This window comes from Accipiter gentilis, chromosome 10 (assembly GCF_929443795.1).
Source record: "Accipiter gentilis chromosome 10, bAccGen1.1, whole genome shotgun sequence".
Classification (NCBI taxonomy): Eukaryota; Metazoa; Chordata; class Aves; order Accipitriformes; family Accipitridae; genus Astur; species Astur gentilis.
The window spans coordinates 28,095,059-28,109,917 of record NC_064889.1 but is presented as its reverse complement, the minus strand read 5'-3'; the positions used below and the strand labels follow the sequence as shown (position 1 = coordinate 28,109,917).

Genomic DNA, 14,859 nt, shown 5'->3' with positions numbered 1-14,859 from the left:
CATAACATCCATGGCTTCTCTTGCAACACAAGAGCCTTGGTGAGCTCACCTGTGCATCCCAGCGAGCACCCTCCATGAACAAACCGTGGACATATGCTCCTTCCCGAGGAGGACTGGCAAAATCTTCCCTGTTCTTTTTCATCACATCACACTGCAGGGTCATCTTGTCCAAAGGCCACTCATTCTTTCGGGCTGTGGACTGCATGATGGCTGTCAGGAAAGACTGGGGATTGAAGAACCCAGCAAGCCACACTGTGGAGGGTAAGGAAAAGTCTCCTGTCCAGGCCTCCAGCTCCTTGATGCGAGTAAGGAGGTCAGCAAACCATGTGCCCAGGCTGGCCGTGGAAGGGTAAGCCTTCTTTATCCAGGACTCAGGCACCATATCCAAGAAGAGGGCATTCTGCAAGTTCTCCATGTCACTTGTCATGGTCAGTTCTCCCTGAGTGAGAAAGGGTATAATTAGCACTGACTACTGTTTAACCTGAACAAAGCCTGCTCGAAAGCAGAAGCTGAGCTAGAAAGTGTGGAAGAGCATGACACTCTACACAGTCACTAGTGTTCACATACTGTGAATTTCTTAATGAGTTTTGGGTTTTCATGAACACCTTCTTTTGCATATTCCTGCATCCTCATCTTCCCTACTGTAGAAATACTACTTGAAGGAAATGTTGTTAACAGAGTGACAGTGAGCATGAGTGTCCCTCAGTTGTCCCAGTGTTGTTTTTGTTTTCTTTCATTGACTGAAGATCTTTATAGGGCAGACTTTCAGAGGTGCAAAGCTGTTCTCACTCACACTGCCAGGGCAGGATACTGGAGTCTCTGATGATCTACTCCTAAACTGGCCAAATGTTAGTTATGTCAAGTCCTATCCCCCTCCTCTCCTCCACTTCCTCTCACTCCGTTCCTCCTTTATTGCTTTGCAGTGCAAGTCTTTCATTTTGACTTCACATGTTGTCTGCAAATGTAATCACAGTTTCTTTCACAGCAGGGAAACACACAACAAATTAAGATATGGTTCAGCCAAGTGAGATATAGAGAGAGGTTTGACTTTTTCTTTTTCCAGCAATTAATTATTTTTAATGCTTTTAGAAACCTGTATCAGTTTTGCCCAGGCAGGAGAAGAGCTGGAACATCACTGCATGGCCAAAAAAGGGTTCTGCACAGCAATAACAGCATCCCTCTTGAAATTCTGGTACTCTAAAGAGGGTGCCCACTGTCTGTTAGTCTAAAATTAAGAAAATTCTTGCTGTACCCAGCTGAAATTACATTAAGTGAGAGATGCCTGGATGTTACCAATGCTGAAAGGGCAGCTAAGAGATGCCATTAAGAGATGCAGCAGTTTGTGCAGCACATTGCACAGAGGAGCACAAAGATGGGGCTCACAAACTCTCCTGAGGGCAGCATACACTCGCTTAGCAATGGTGGTGACATGCCACTGGGCATTGTCCCCAGCACCATCTGGAGCAACTGGCCCTGGCACAGCAGAGGCCTCAGCTCAGACCAAACTCCTGACAGAGGCTGCAGTTCATCATGTCTGGGACTGCAGGCAGTGCCTAGACCCTCTCATGGAGCCTGGGGCCGGGAGACTGCCTCCTTGCCTATAGGAGATGTGCGTTGGTGGAGGACCTGTGCCACTAAGGAACGGATCTGCAGGAGGAGGCCAGCAAACTGTTTAGCATCAGAGATGATAAAGAGACCAACTGGATCTTCTCTGAGACCCTGAAGATACCAGAGGAGCCTCAACTCCCAACAGTATCGAAGGAAGGCAGGCAGAGTCTGTACCTATCTGCTTGGGAAAGGGAGACTCCCACGATGGTAAAGGCTGGAAGTTGTGACTTCCAGCCACAGGAACAAGGCTTCTGTTCGCCCTGCAGCTTTGCAGCTCCAGAACAGGTTCAGTGCCCAGCTAGGAGATGAGAGGTTGGGAACTCTGTCTATCAAAGCATCCATGCCAATGGAGCCCAAGTCATGCAGCAGCAGAGGAGAGATCAGTAAGTGACAGTAGTAGGTGACTCCCTGCTGCAGAGGACAGAGGCCCCCATCTACCTGTCTTGCTGTCTGGGGACATTTACTGCATGCCAGGAGCTTGGACCCAGGACACAGTGGAAAGACTGCTGAGGTTTGTCCGGCCCTCAGACTATTATCCCCTTACACTTTTCCACAGGATCACCAATGATACCCAAAGATGCATGTGTTGCCATTAAGAGGGACCTGAACAGGCTGGAGAATTGAGCTGAGAGGAACCTCATGAAGTTCAACAGAGGGAAATGCCACGTCTTGCACCTGAGGAGGAATAATCCCATGCACCAGTACACACCGGGGACCAACTGCCTGGAAAGCAGTTGCAGGAAAGGACCTGGGAGTCTTGGTGGACAAGAAGCTGACCACAAGTCAGCAGTGTGCTCCTGCAGCAAAGGCGGGCACCAGTGTCCTGGGCTGCATTAGGAGGAGCATTGCCAGCAGGTTAATGGCAGCACTCTGCTCAGCACTGGTGAGGCCACGTCTGGCATGCTGGGTCCAGTGCTGGGATTATTCAGCCTCAAGAGGAGATGGCTCTGGGGGTTTTTTTTCAATATCTATAAATACCTGATGATAGGAAGTAAAGAAGATGGAGTCAGACACTTGTCAGTGGTGTCAAGTGGCAGGACAAGAGGCAATGGGAACAACTTGAAATACAGGATATTATATTGAAATACAAGTACAAACTTTTTTACTGTGAGGGTGGTTGAACACTGGAACAGGTTACCCAGAGAGGCTGTGGACTCTCAATCCTTGGAAGTTTTCAAAACCCAACAGGGCATAGTCTTAGGCAACCTGCTCTACCTGACCTTGCTTTAAGCATGGGGTTGGACTGGATGATCTCCAGAACAACTAATCTGTGATTCTGTGACACTCAAGACAAGCAGTCTGCAAAAACAAAAACTTGCAAATGCAGGCTCAGCTTCTACCGGTACATAATGCCCTTCACAATTTAAATCTTTTCATGCCCCATGCTGAGCTAGAGGGGTACAACACACCATGGCAGTCTGGAGAATTATAGTTAATGTTGATCACTGGTTTCCATTATAAATACTTTTGTCCCCTTATCATTTTGCCAAAATTTATCTGACTTACAATTTCTCTTTGCCTCAGGCTGAGCGTTTTTGGAAAGATTAACTGAAATCAGTCGAGCCATTGCTGAGAACAAGGGTGAGGGAATTGGGTCAGTCTATTCACATTAAAAAATTCCAACTGTTCTTTCACAGGACTTCAATGCCTCCAGCCATGAGGTCAGCAGAGGTGCCCTTTACTGGGGCCACAAAAATCTATGAAGCTTTAGCAAAAGTTGAAATCTGCTTAAAGCAGCCCCAACACAGGTTTAGCAATGCTTGTCAGAGTGCAATAGTTAAAAATCTTTGCAGTTTATTCCTATGCTGACCATGCCCCGCAAAGCTCTGATCTGCATATCACACTGACAGGCTACAGTAGGACAAGATCACAGCTAGACACCCAACCAGAGCATGGGAGAACAGCAGAAAGTGCCTTTGTGGATGGGCCATACTGCATCTGGCACTAACAAGTGGAAGCAGGCTCAGTGCTGAGTGATCAAGACTTAGGACAAACAAGTACGCTGGCGCTCTTAGGTTAGCAAGCATTTTCTCAAAGGAAGTACACTGCAAAGAGACCAGAGACTTCCAAGCTTGGAAGACATCTCGCCATCAGAACTCCTCTGAGATAACCACGCTGTTGCAAATGCAACACTCAAAGCTGCTGGATGACAGCTTAAACAAAGGGCTTGAATGCACATCTGCCCCATACACTGTGTCTTATCAAAGGAAGGAAGCATGTCAGCTGAACTGAAGCACTGGAAATGTCCACTCTAGCACTTCTGCCTTTTTAGCATTTGACTTACAACCCTTATCTTTTTTTTTTCCCTTTCTTTTTTTTTTTTCGGTCCTGTGAAAGTTTCTAAGCATCCACGATAAAATTAATTTTGTCTGGCAATAAGCAAGGGCAGTATTTCAAGGGGATGTGTCTCCCCAGCACCCATCAATTCAAATCAGAGCTGAGAGCACTTTTGTACTGCCCCCATGCCTGGAAGCTTCTGTAGCCCTGGGATCTCTATTCAGAGTTGCCACCCCCAGAGATCTGTGTTTTACTATGCAGCAATCCCCTCCCCCTGGGAAATGTTCATCTCTCAACAGGATGGACTGGTACAAGGCACTGTTAAACCTCTGCTCTAAAGATGACTTGTTAAAAGTAGTAAGCTTTTAAAGGCAGCAAGCATCTGAACCTGCTGGGTTTCCCCACGGAGAACAGATTTTTGGTGGATGGAGAAAATCATGTGTACAAAGGTTTTAAGATGGCCTTTGTTTTAACATTCTTGTAGCTGAAAGCAACAAATAAGTTTAAATGAAAAGGTAGAAGCAGGACTATCTGCAGTTAGTCCTAAAGCATGAGGAACAACTGTAACCACCCTTCAAAATACACATCACCTTCTGTCAGTTCATGTGAGCAGGAATCAGGTAAGTCTCTGCCAGTAAATCATCTCATTGTTTCTGTTCAATGATTTGACATTTGTAAGGAATCTCAAAATGATGTGTTACCGAGTAAAACGTCTTTAAAGTCCTGGGTAATTCCAAGTACAAGGGTCAAACTCAAATGAGACATGTCTCATTTTGGTATTTGCCATGAAGTGGAAAAGAAATACAAAGGCAGTGCATGCCCTGTATATTTCCTCTTAGGCATCTGAGCTGTTTCACTTTAAGTATAACACACTTTAAGACAATTTACTGACCCACAGTTAAAGTTCACACAACAGAAAAGCATAGGGGGTCTAATCAGAGGGGCTGGTGATGAGCTTCACAGGGCTGTCAAAATTATTTGACCTCATCAGGGGGCAGTTTCCATGGCTGTGTTATTTAATAACTTCTGTTGGCACACAAACTCTGAAGTACCACTGTGGTTGCTTGTGCGTTCATATCCCACGGGTCACCGTCTCCCATCTCAGGAGAACTAAGACACTGAGAGGACCTACTCAATAGGCTGGTCTCTAGCTAAAGCCATGGCAAAACCATGCAGGAAGAAAAAAAAGTCTGAGGGGCAAAGTACTGTGCTGGTCACAGCAGGACACTGAGAACCACTGGGCCTTCTAATAGTGACAGTCAGAAGTATTTTGCACTCCTGGAAAGGTTTTAAAGTGGTAAAAATATTGCAAAATGTGTGCAAGCAGTCAAATTGATTTAAAGACATAACCCTCATGATCGTATATCCTGTCTAGTTTTACTTTCATGAAACAAATGAATTAGCAAATGTAATTCTCAGGAAGGCTTAAAGAAAAGCAATTTTTAAAGCCTGCGCACTCAAGCATACTTGTTGGAATCTCCTGTGAGGGTTCAAAGCATCTATAGCAGCTATCTCATATAGTTGTCCAAACACAATTATGCATAAATTTGCATTTCAGATGCTGAATACTAAAGTGCATCAGGAATGATTCAAGTTGCTTTTTTTTTTTTTCCAAAACGCTGGGAGTAATTTTCATTAAAGACACCCTTGAAGGAAATCTTAATCAGCCTGCAGACATTCCCTCAAGATGAGCAGACTATTGTCACAAATTGTTTTCTCAGTTAAGGTTATTTTCACTTGATACAGTGAAATACCCAGCTAGCCTTAAAAAATTTGGTCTTACTTCATTCTTTTATAATATTTATTATCCTCATTTTGGAGGCTTATCCTTCACTGAAGTTGCAAAATAGAAAATCTGCTTGGAAAAATTATACTGGGTACAACATTAACATGCAAGTGTTTCAGCCCAGCCTCTGGTCTCACCGAAGTCATCCAGAACAAAGGGCTTTGAAATGCAACATGCCAGTTATTTTTGATGGCTACCAGTCTATTGCAATTTCTCTTCCTCTTAATGGGATGTCTCCTATTTTTGGACCAAACAATCACTTTCTGCTACAAAGACACAATGAATTATTCAAAAAATTCAAATTAGGCATGACATTTCTAAATCGCCTTCTTTTAAGCAGATAGTCAGTTAAAAACAATAAGACTTGCTTCCCCTGTGTTTTATTTATTCTCTTCTGAGATCTGTGGTTCCTGTTATGTAAACTCTCCTCCTCTGAGTGCTGCCAGTAAAGATCCCCAATCCCAGAGATTAACAAGCATTAACAGGTCTCATAAGAGCTGCTCTCAGAAGGAACAATTAAAGAATGATGTCTCTCCCAAACTGAGTGTGAGACCTAGCTGTCAAGTCAGGACAGTGACACTGCCTACAGACAGAGTCAACAGCAGGGCCAAGCATCCCCTGGCCATTATATGGTACCCAAGGCATGGGAAGGGCCTCTTGGGGGATGCTGGGCAGCAGCACAGGTCACGGATGACATCTAACTCAGCTCTGCAGGGACCCACATGTAAGCCTTGCTTGCAGGCACGGAAGTATTGCCCACTGGTGGTATCTCAGACCCTTCAAATTTGCCTCTTCAGCATGCACAAGATGAAGAAATGCTAACACAAATAGATACGGTTACTCATCTGCTCTTCAGTAGTCCTTAAGTCCTGGCCCTGTGGTGTCTCAGAATCACACCATAGGTACTGAGGCTGTTGGGACCAACCTATGTAGTTATTAGAGGTGCCTTTTCTGCAGATACCATCTCACTTCCTTGCTGTGATTTGTGGCAGGGTTTTAGGGAGAAATTTTCATCCTCTATTATTGCCTGATTTCTGTGGTTTGTTTTGTCTGTGGTTTATTTAAGCCCATGCATCCACTCATTCCCCCTACCAATATTAAATAGCTTATTCTTCTCCACATTAAATCTAATTGCTACACATTGTCCCAGTTACAATTATATCTTGTTTGGTGCTCCAGCATTGAAATGTTAAATCACTTCTGTTTACCTGTCTCAGGAAACAGAATTTTCAATTCTACTGCCTTATGCTAGAAAATAAAGGAAATCTGTGTATAATAATTGACTACATAAATATCAGCCTCTTTTAAAATTGATTGTATGTACTGGACCACCATGAAGTGTATATGATATGTCTCTTTCTTTAATCAAGACAATAGCATCAGCAGTGAATGCAATGCAGAAGTGTCTGAGCTAGCATGGACCCAAGCTGCTGGGTTCACCATCTACAGCACAACACAGCTGGGATTTAAAAGCAGCCTAGTCCCATCCCTGCAGAGCTGCAGCTACCTAAAATGCCAGAGCCAACCCTAGCACTTTTGCATGCACGCTGCAGATATGTCCTTTGAAGATTGCTCTTCAAAGCTGCCCTCACAAGAGGGCTGGGATTGCCATTCAATCTCAAGACGGGTCCTCCTTGCTCACCTGTCAGCTCTTTCTGATAATGGGGTCTTATAAATTAGTTGCAGTTCTTTCAAGTGTGATAGTTCCCACGCTATGTAAAGTATTTCTGTGAGCTGAGTGTTTGGCAAAATGGGATGACAACCTGCCATTCAGGAAATGATGGAATATGGAACGACCAGCAACTGATGCCCTTAATTGCTGCCTCACACCATGAAATCATCCAGGAAGCAACTTTGTGGTGAAGAGTCTTTTGGGATGACATGGTGAAGGAGAAGTGTTCCTACAGTGCACCAGGGCTGGCTAGGCAGGTCCTCACTCACTTGCAGTCTGATCTATGCTGGTTTATCCCCTAATGGGCAGTCAGTAGCCTTTTATATTTTGTCCCACCAACTGCCTGGGAGGGGATGCAGCAGATGACTGCCCCTACCAGTGGATGCAGCCTCAGAGCACAGCCCTCTGGCACATCCTGCTGAACCCAGAAATTTGCATCCTACCTTGGTGTGTCCTGCCAGCCTCAGAGCTCCTCACTGTTTTCCATAAGCAAGGGCCAAAGCCACCACCCAGAAAGACACAGACATCACCTTCCTGGAGCAGAGCCTAGTTTCTTACCAGTGTGGAGAAGCAACTGTGGGTGGAGCGATCATGGACGGTATCTCCATAGGGAAGGTCTGCTCCTGATCCTCTTCCATTAGCAAATGACTCATTCCCAGCAAGGGGAATTGTATCTCTTTCAAAACTCTGAGTTTTTAGTCTTTTTCTCTTATAGCCCTGAACATTTTGTGTCCTTACACATGACCAATCCTTCCTTTGATTTCAGCTCAGCTTGTGCCTTTAATGACACTTTGTTACAAGTTCCCCCCAGTACCTGGGCATTTTGTGAAAAGGTGTGATTTTTTGGCTTACCTTTAAATAGGCCACATCTCAGTTTCTGAGTGACCTATTGCTGCTGTGCTACAATATCAAGTGGACAGAAGTGCCTGGCCTCTGTTCCCAAAAAGCAGTCATTGCTATGTGTATCTTTAACCTCTCTCAGTGCCTGCACTCATGGCCTGCAGACAACTGCCATCTGAAATCCATCTGTGAACGCTTCCCCGTGGAGTCCAGTTGGTTTTGCAGACAGCAGTGCTGAATACAGAGTGTGACCCCTTTTATTCCCTGAACACCTTTTCCATTCATCAAGACTCTACCACACTGTGCTCACCAGCACCCAGAGCTCCTACCTTCAGCCCCAGATCCAGTTCCTTGAGAGATCGCTTTATTTCATTGGTGAGGGTGTTCATGCGCTCACATTCCTGGAAGGCAACAACAACGTACGGCGTCCTCTCCTCCACCTTTGCCATCAGTTCTGCAATGTTAAACTCATCCATCAATTTCTCTAACATCTCTTCCAGGAGAGCTTTCACCTGTGTGCCAAAGGGAAAAGACAGAGGGATGTTAGTGAATGACCCACTGAGCTTCCTCAGCTGACAGCTGCCTGAATGCAGTATGAAAACTCCATCTGCCACACTGAAACAATCAGTGTCAGCTGCACTGGGCATGGCACCTTTCAAAGAGCTTGTCCCATCCTATTAAAATTCAAATGCTTACAAAAGTTAATGTCAGATGAGAAGCTTTCAAAATGATGGTTTAAGAATGTCACTATGACATGTAGCAGTCTCCTTTCTTCTTGGGTCACAAGCCTGTATTCTTACTTCTCCTAAGGTCAGATTCAATGCAGGAAGACAGGTGGGGCTATAACCTCAGCTGAGCCTCAGGACAACTGAGCTTATGAAGTGGGTTTGTGTGGTGTATTGATAGACAGAGGTGATTATACAAAATTTAATTTCAAGTTGAATTTAGCATTCTGAACTAATAAAGCCATGGAAGAAAAGCACAATGAAACAAAATTATTTTCTGGTCACCGTCGCAGCTTGATTTGGAAACAGTGCTTTGTATCTCTAAATACTAAACAGGGAAAACTCCAATGCAACAGGATGTCTAGTATCTAAAAAATAAATAAAACCAACAAAAACCTGTCTGGCTGACAGTGAGGCATGAAGCCCCTAATCTTCATGGGATCAGCTGTATCTCTCAGGTTTATGTGGACCATTAGGCAGCTTGGTATGGAAGTCTCTCACACAGTGCTTTTCTCCTGTTCTAGAATCTGAGCAAGACTTCTGCTTCTTGGGGATTTTTCAGGAATGCATAACACACAGTTACAATTCCATGATCTGATGTGCAAAACCTGGTGTGTGGGTGCCAGTGACAGCTGCCAGCCAGTGGCAAAGGCAGCTCAGGGTAATTTTATTGCCATGCCCACCGATGTTCATATTTTGGACTCCATGCTCCAATTTCCTCTCATTGCTGCTCCTCTAAACCCTTTACACTCACACCAGACATTACGAAGAGGTGATGATGTGTAGGCTGTTATTGCAACCAGCTAGGTGGCTAAAGCTAAAGCTCGGCTGGAAAAGCTCTTCAGCTGCACCTCAGGTGCAGTATAGAAATATCCTCTAATCTGAAATTCCCCTGCAAATCCCTTTGGCTGTGATTTTTTCACAACAATTACAGCTCGTTTTCTGTAATGTGGCCTCAGAAACCTGTGGGAGTAACTGGAGTTGTCAGAGCCTCAGGAAAATGATGGGCTCGCAGTTTCCCTGCAAGCTCCCTAAAATCACCTCAGCCAAACCAGGGGCTGGAAATCCTCAAATGGAGGAGCTAAGAGGCAACTCTTAACTCACTCTTATTCAAGGACCAAGTGAAAGGGATACAGCCAGTGCCAGTTATAGCTCAGATAATGAGAGACATCACCTCCAGAAGAAATCAGCTGTGGGAGCATCCCCCTCAGCACAACACGGTGCAGCGGGGCCACACTCAGGTTGCTTTCAGGCAGCTTTTCTTCTCAGAGAGATCACAAAAGCCATGAGGATTTCTGTGCTCCTGTGACAGTCTTCTTGACTGTCACCAGGAGTTTGCAGGGTAGCCATGCCCTGTGATACCACTGCTGGATCACTCACTGATACTTTTGGTTCCCTGGCCAAGGAGTTTAATTGTATCTCAATAGCAAAAGGACTGGGAGGGGAGAAGAAGTAGTCACATTTGCTATCTTTGAGCATCTCCTCTGGCTTTGCTACCTCTGGATTACTCTCCTCACCTCAAATTCCAGTATGAACTGATAATTGAACATGCTGAGCACTTCTAAGAGCCCCTTAGGTGCAGGTAGTAAGTTCCCCAGCTCCACACCAAGCCAAAGGAAGCATGTGTGAAACCACAGACTTCATATAAGCTTTCTATTAGCCATTCATTAATTTGCAAAGCTTGAAACACAGAGCTGGGACCTTAAGACTGCAGAAATAAAAAACTGAGCAAGTTTTGGCTGGTTTCAGATCCTGTTAGGAATGCTTGGGCCAGATTTTAATGAGCTGTGAGTTTCAAGAGGAAGGGCTGAGATCAGCCCCGTACATAGGCATAGCAAAGGAGTTCAGGTGGAACTGAATTACATGGAATTACAAGGCCCCCGAGAGCTCTGGAGCAGGGTGGGACCTGATGACAGCAGTAAGAGGTGGGATGAGCTCTGGGTGGCACATTGTACCTGGCAGAAGGTGTGCTCAGGGAGCCCATTCTTATGCCAGTCACAGGATGGTGCACAGGGACCAGGGGCTCAGAGACAGTGGAGGCCACAGAAGGTTTATTTGCAACATCTTCACAGGATGATAATGAAGGCACTGCAGTTCAGGGGGTAATTAAAAGCCACTGTCCTATTACTGACAATACTCCAATTACATCCCAGCATGGTGATGTTCTGCATAATATGAGGCTAGCAGTTTTAGACACTCGGTTTGTATCCAGCAAAGACAGAACACATTATAATAAGCAGTTGTAAGACAAACCTGAGGTAGACAGGACTACTTATGAATGAGACAGGTATCAAAATACAGCAGCTTCTTCCTCTACCATTCTCACCGTTTCTTCCCTGGTCACCACTCCTCCTTCGCCCACGCTGGTGTCCCAGGGCTGCAACTCCAACACAATGCGAAAGAGCTTCTCTGAGGTCTGGGTAAGGAAGCCAATCTCAGCATTGGGATGGAGGCCATACAGATAAGGAGACTCTGGAGGCAAGGCATCATCTATGTACTGTACAGAGAAATTCAGGTTCAGGTTAGATAGCCTCCAGGGCATTTTGCCTGCAGAGTTCACAGTGCTGGAATTATGACCCATCCAAGTAAGTAAGCCCAGGCTGATATAACTCTGCTTGTGGCTGAAACACCAGCAAATTGATGGGAGAAAGGAGTGTACAATTGTTTACAGAACTGCTTCTACTCCTGCTGTGAAAATTTAGTAATTGCTAAAGTTTGGCTTCGCTACATATCTCAGGCCTGGACCTTCTCTAGCAATTATCCACTGTGCATTTCAGCATCAATATCCTGAAATCTCTTGTGGGAATTTAGCTTCCAGTAGTTAAGTTTTATGAACAAAAACAGCCTAATATGCCTATCTCTGCTACTGCATTTGTGTACAAAGAACAGATGAGATCAGTAAGTAGATCAACAAGACCCTTCAGTGTTTCTCATTGAAACTGATGATAAACGGAGCTTGAAGGGGCCATTTTAGCAAACAGTATGCGGATGTAATTTTCCAGGAGCCCCGCTCAAGTCTCAAGAACCAATACAGTTGTTCTATTCATGCATGAACAGAATGAGCCTGTGATGAAGTAGCAAATTACCATTAGACTTGGTTCATCCAAGGGAATCCTGAAACATCTACAGAAACAGAACATAATGGGAAATAATAGGAGGTGTGTTGAAACACCACAATCCTATTCACTGCCTCCTAAGACAGATTATAAGGCAGTTTTGGAAGACATTACATTTATGTGTATAAATAATGCCAGAAAACAAAGAGCTTACCTGATGATAGCCATTATAGTCCATATTCCCTGGTAGGGGGAATCCTGGAGCAAGGAGGAGTTCTCCTTCCAGCATTTCTGGCTTAATAAATTCTTCCAAATAGGTTTTGCAAAGCCGCCTGTCCCAGTCATCTGTAATGTGACCTCCGTACATAATCTCACCAAAGAGGTAGCGTAAATCATCATATGGGACCTGAAGAATGAACCAGGAGGGCATGAAGGAGTTCAGACAGCCAGAGCTCCACCAGCTGTGTCACTGAGCTGCAGGCTACAGTACTAAGCACTGATCTGCACAGTGAGTGCTTCCACTTCACTATTTCAGTTTTCTGAGTAAACAAACATTAGGTAGTAGTTAAATCCTGTCCAAGGAAAACTGGATCACAGCATAGATTTCATGCAGTTGCCCACTGAAAGGCGAATTTATTCTAAGCTCCATTAAACCAAAGACCACTGCGTATTTTCAATGAATAGAGACCACAGGCACTATTTGCTATGATTTGTAAGCTGCTACAGATGTGAGTGGCACTGAAGCTTCCCACCTCACCACAAAGGTATACAGAACTGTGAAGTTATAAACACAAAGTTACCAAGGAAATGGCATTTAAGGAGACTTCCCAGGAGTTTCAGCACAAGCCAGTCCATCACTGGTGGTTAAAAGCCAACAAACAGCCCACCTTTGATTCACATACCTTTGAACTGGCATCCAGGTAATTATACAGCACGCTCACAGAGATAGTGAGGTCTCCAGTGTTAAAGGGGTAAGAACGGTTCCAGCCTTGGGGGCCAAACTTGCGCCTTTCTGCCACCACAGCATGGAAATAGCAGAGGGCAAAGAGGATGCTCTTGAACTCATTCTCCCGAGTGCACATCTCCAGGGTATCCTGCAATACAGGCAGAGAGGCAGGGCTGTGTAAGTCCACACTGCCCTCAGTCTCAGCGACTCTCAGGGCCTCACAGATACACTGGACTTTGGACAGGTGTGAATTGATTTGCCCAATCAGTTAATTTTTGCATAATATATACATTTGCTAATTTTCTAAATTAGTGGCTTTGCATTGCAAATTTACTGGCAAATTCTGATGCATATTTTCCAAATTGATAATTTCTTTTCCAACTCAACTGTGGCTTTGCACAGGAACACATACTGACAGCCAAGAAGGGAAAGACATGTGCACTCACCCAATGCCCCATCACCTGCACATGCCCCACATCCCACACCACACAGATGGAGAGAGGCACCACACAGGGCAAGTGTGCCAGCAGTGGGAGTGGGACTGTGTCCCTAAGCAAGGCTCCTGCTGAGGAGGATTGTGCCTGGAAGAACTAAAGTGCATCCTGCCCCTTGAGTACCAAAGGTTTCCTTGGGGCAGCATTTCTTTGAGCTGCAGGGCTGAAGTGGCAGGGAGTTATCCCAGAAAGGCTGTGCTCCCGCTGCTGCGAGCCTCTGCACAAAGCCAGCCCAGCCCTGTGCTACAGCAGCGTATTCACAGACTGCACAATCTTGCTCAGCATTCCAAAGCAGGGATGCAAGAAAATGCTAAAAATCCAAGCAAGGGAGATCAAACACTTGCAAAAAAAATCTAATGCAGCCCTTTAAAGTCAGAACAGCAATGGATGCTTCCTTTCCCAACTTCCAGGTGACGCTTAAAGTTTGAAAATCTACAAACAAATAGGCAGAATCGTGATATCGGAGGTGGAGGAGTGTGAGCCTGAGTCAGTCAATAAGAATGAATAAAGGGAACCAGTCTCTAAAGAACTCTTAATGGTGCTGGGAGTGGTGTCTCAGCAGGCGGGCACCAAGGGGAAGCCTGGGCAGCCATGCCTGCTTCCAGCAGCATGAACACCAACATTACAGGAGAGCAGAACAGCAGAAGGGATGAAGGGCTGGAGCTGTGTGCATGGCATGAGGCTGAAGTTCAGCTCTTATGGGGGAAACTGAAACCCCTTTCTGTGGCTGAAGCCAGGTGGAGGCTTGCACAGCTCTGGCCCTCGCTCTGCATTGGCAAGAGCGGTGTGGCTGGGCAGTGGATCCCCTGCCCCATGGTAGGAACCTGATGGGATCTCCCACAGCCAACAGTACAGATCTGCCCAGACATGGGAGATGAACATGTTGGGAGGGCTTGCCTGAACATTCACCCATGTCCCTGCAAACCCTCCCTGGGAATAGCATATCCAGGGTACGGTGGCTCTGACTTGCACAGCTGAGCAAGCAGCTGAGCAAGGACGGGGTAGCTACACCAGCTCCTCCATCTTCCCTCCCCAGGGACAGCCCCTTTAAGTCCACTCTGCTATGTGACAAAGACTACAAAGTGACTTCCCTTCATTATCTTTATTTTAAAAAAATACAGTGTTATACCTCTAATCAGCTGGGGAGCATAACAGAGCTCAGGGTCTGTGCTGAAAAGGAGAAATCCATTACTCTAAAGTGTGCAAGACGTTGACTAACTGCCTAAGATGATCAAGAACATCCCAAACCCTGTTTTCCCCTTGATTAGACAGCACTCTAAGCTCCCTTCACTATCAGCAACCTGATGAAGAACTGGTTCAAATATGTGCTGAACACCTTTCTCATTTTAGAAAACATCCCTGGACTTCAAAGGGAGCTTGGCTGAATGAACACTGAGTAAGAATCCAGCTCAGTCTCATTCGGCCTCTCTATTTAGTTGTGCATTTTTCTTCAGC

General features: G+C 45.4%; 1 protein-coding gene across 2 annotated transcripts in view; it reads right to left on the bottom strand.

Moving 5' to 3' along the window:
* The window catches only part of DNAH9 (dynein axonemal heavy chain 9), a 209,030-nt gene that overhangs the window by 7,097 nt on the left and 187,074 nt on the right, over nucleotides 1–14,859 (bottom strand). For both annotated transcript variants that reach the window (XM_049812524.1, XM_049812523.1), the window contains 5 exons: nucleotides 12,867–13,058; nucleotides 12,179–12,370; nucleotides 11,235–11,405; nucleotides 8,513–8,695; nucleotides 50–439 (listed from right to left, as the gene is read on the bottom strand). In XM_049812524.1, the coding sequence (XP_049668481.1) occupies nucleotides 50–439; nucleotides 8,513–8,695; nucleotides 11,235–11,405; nucleotides 12,179–12,370; nucleotides 12,867–13,058 (1,128 nt within the window). The remainder of the gene's footprint in view (nucleotides 1–49; nucleotides 440–8,512; nucleotides 8,696–11,234; nucleotides 11,406–12,178; nucleotides 12,371–12,866; nucleotides 13,059–14,859) is intronic.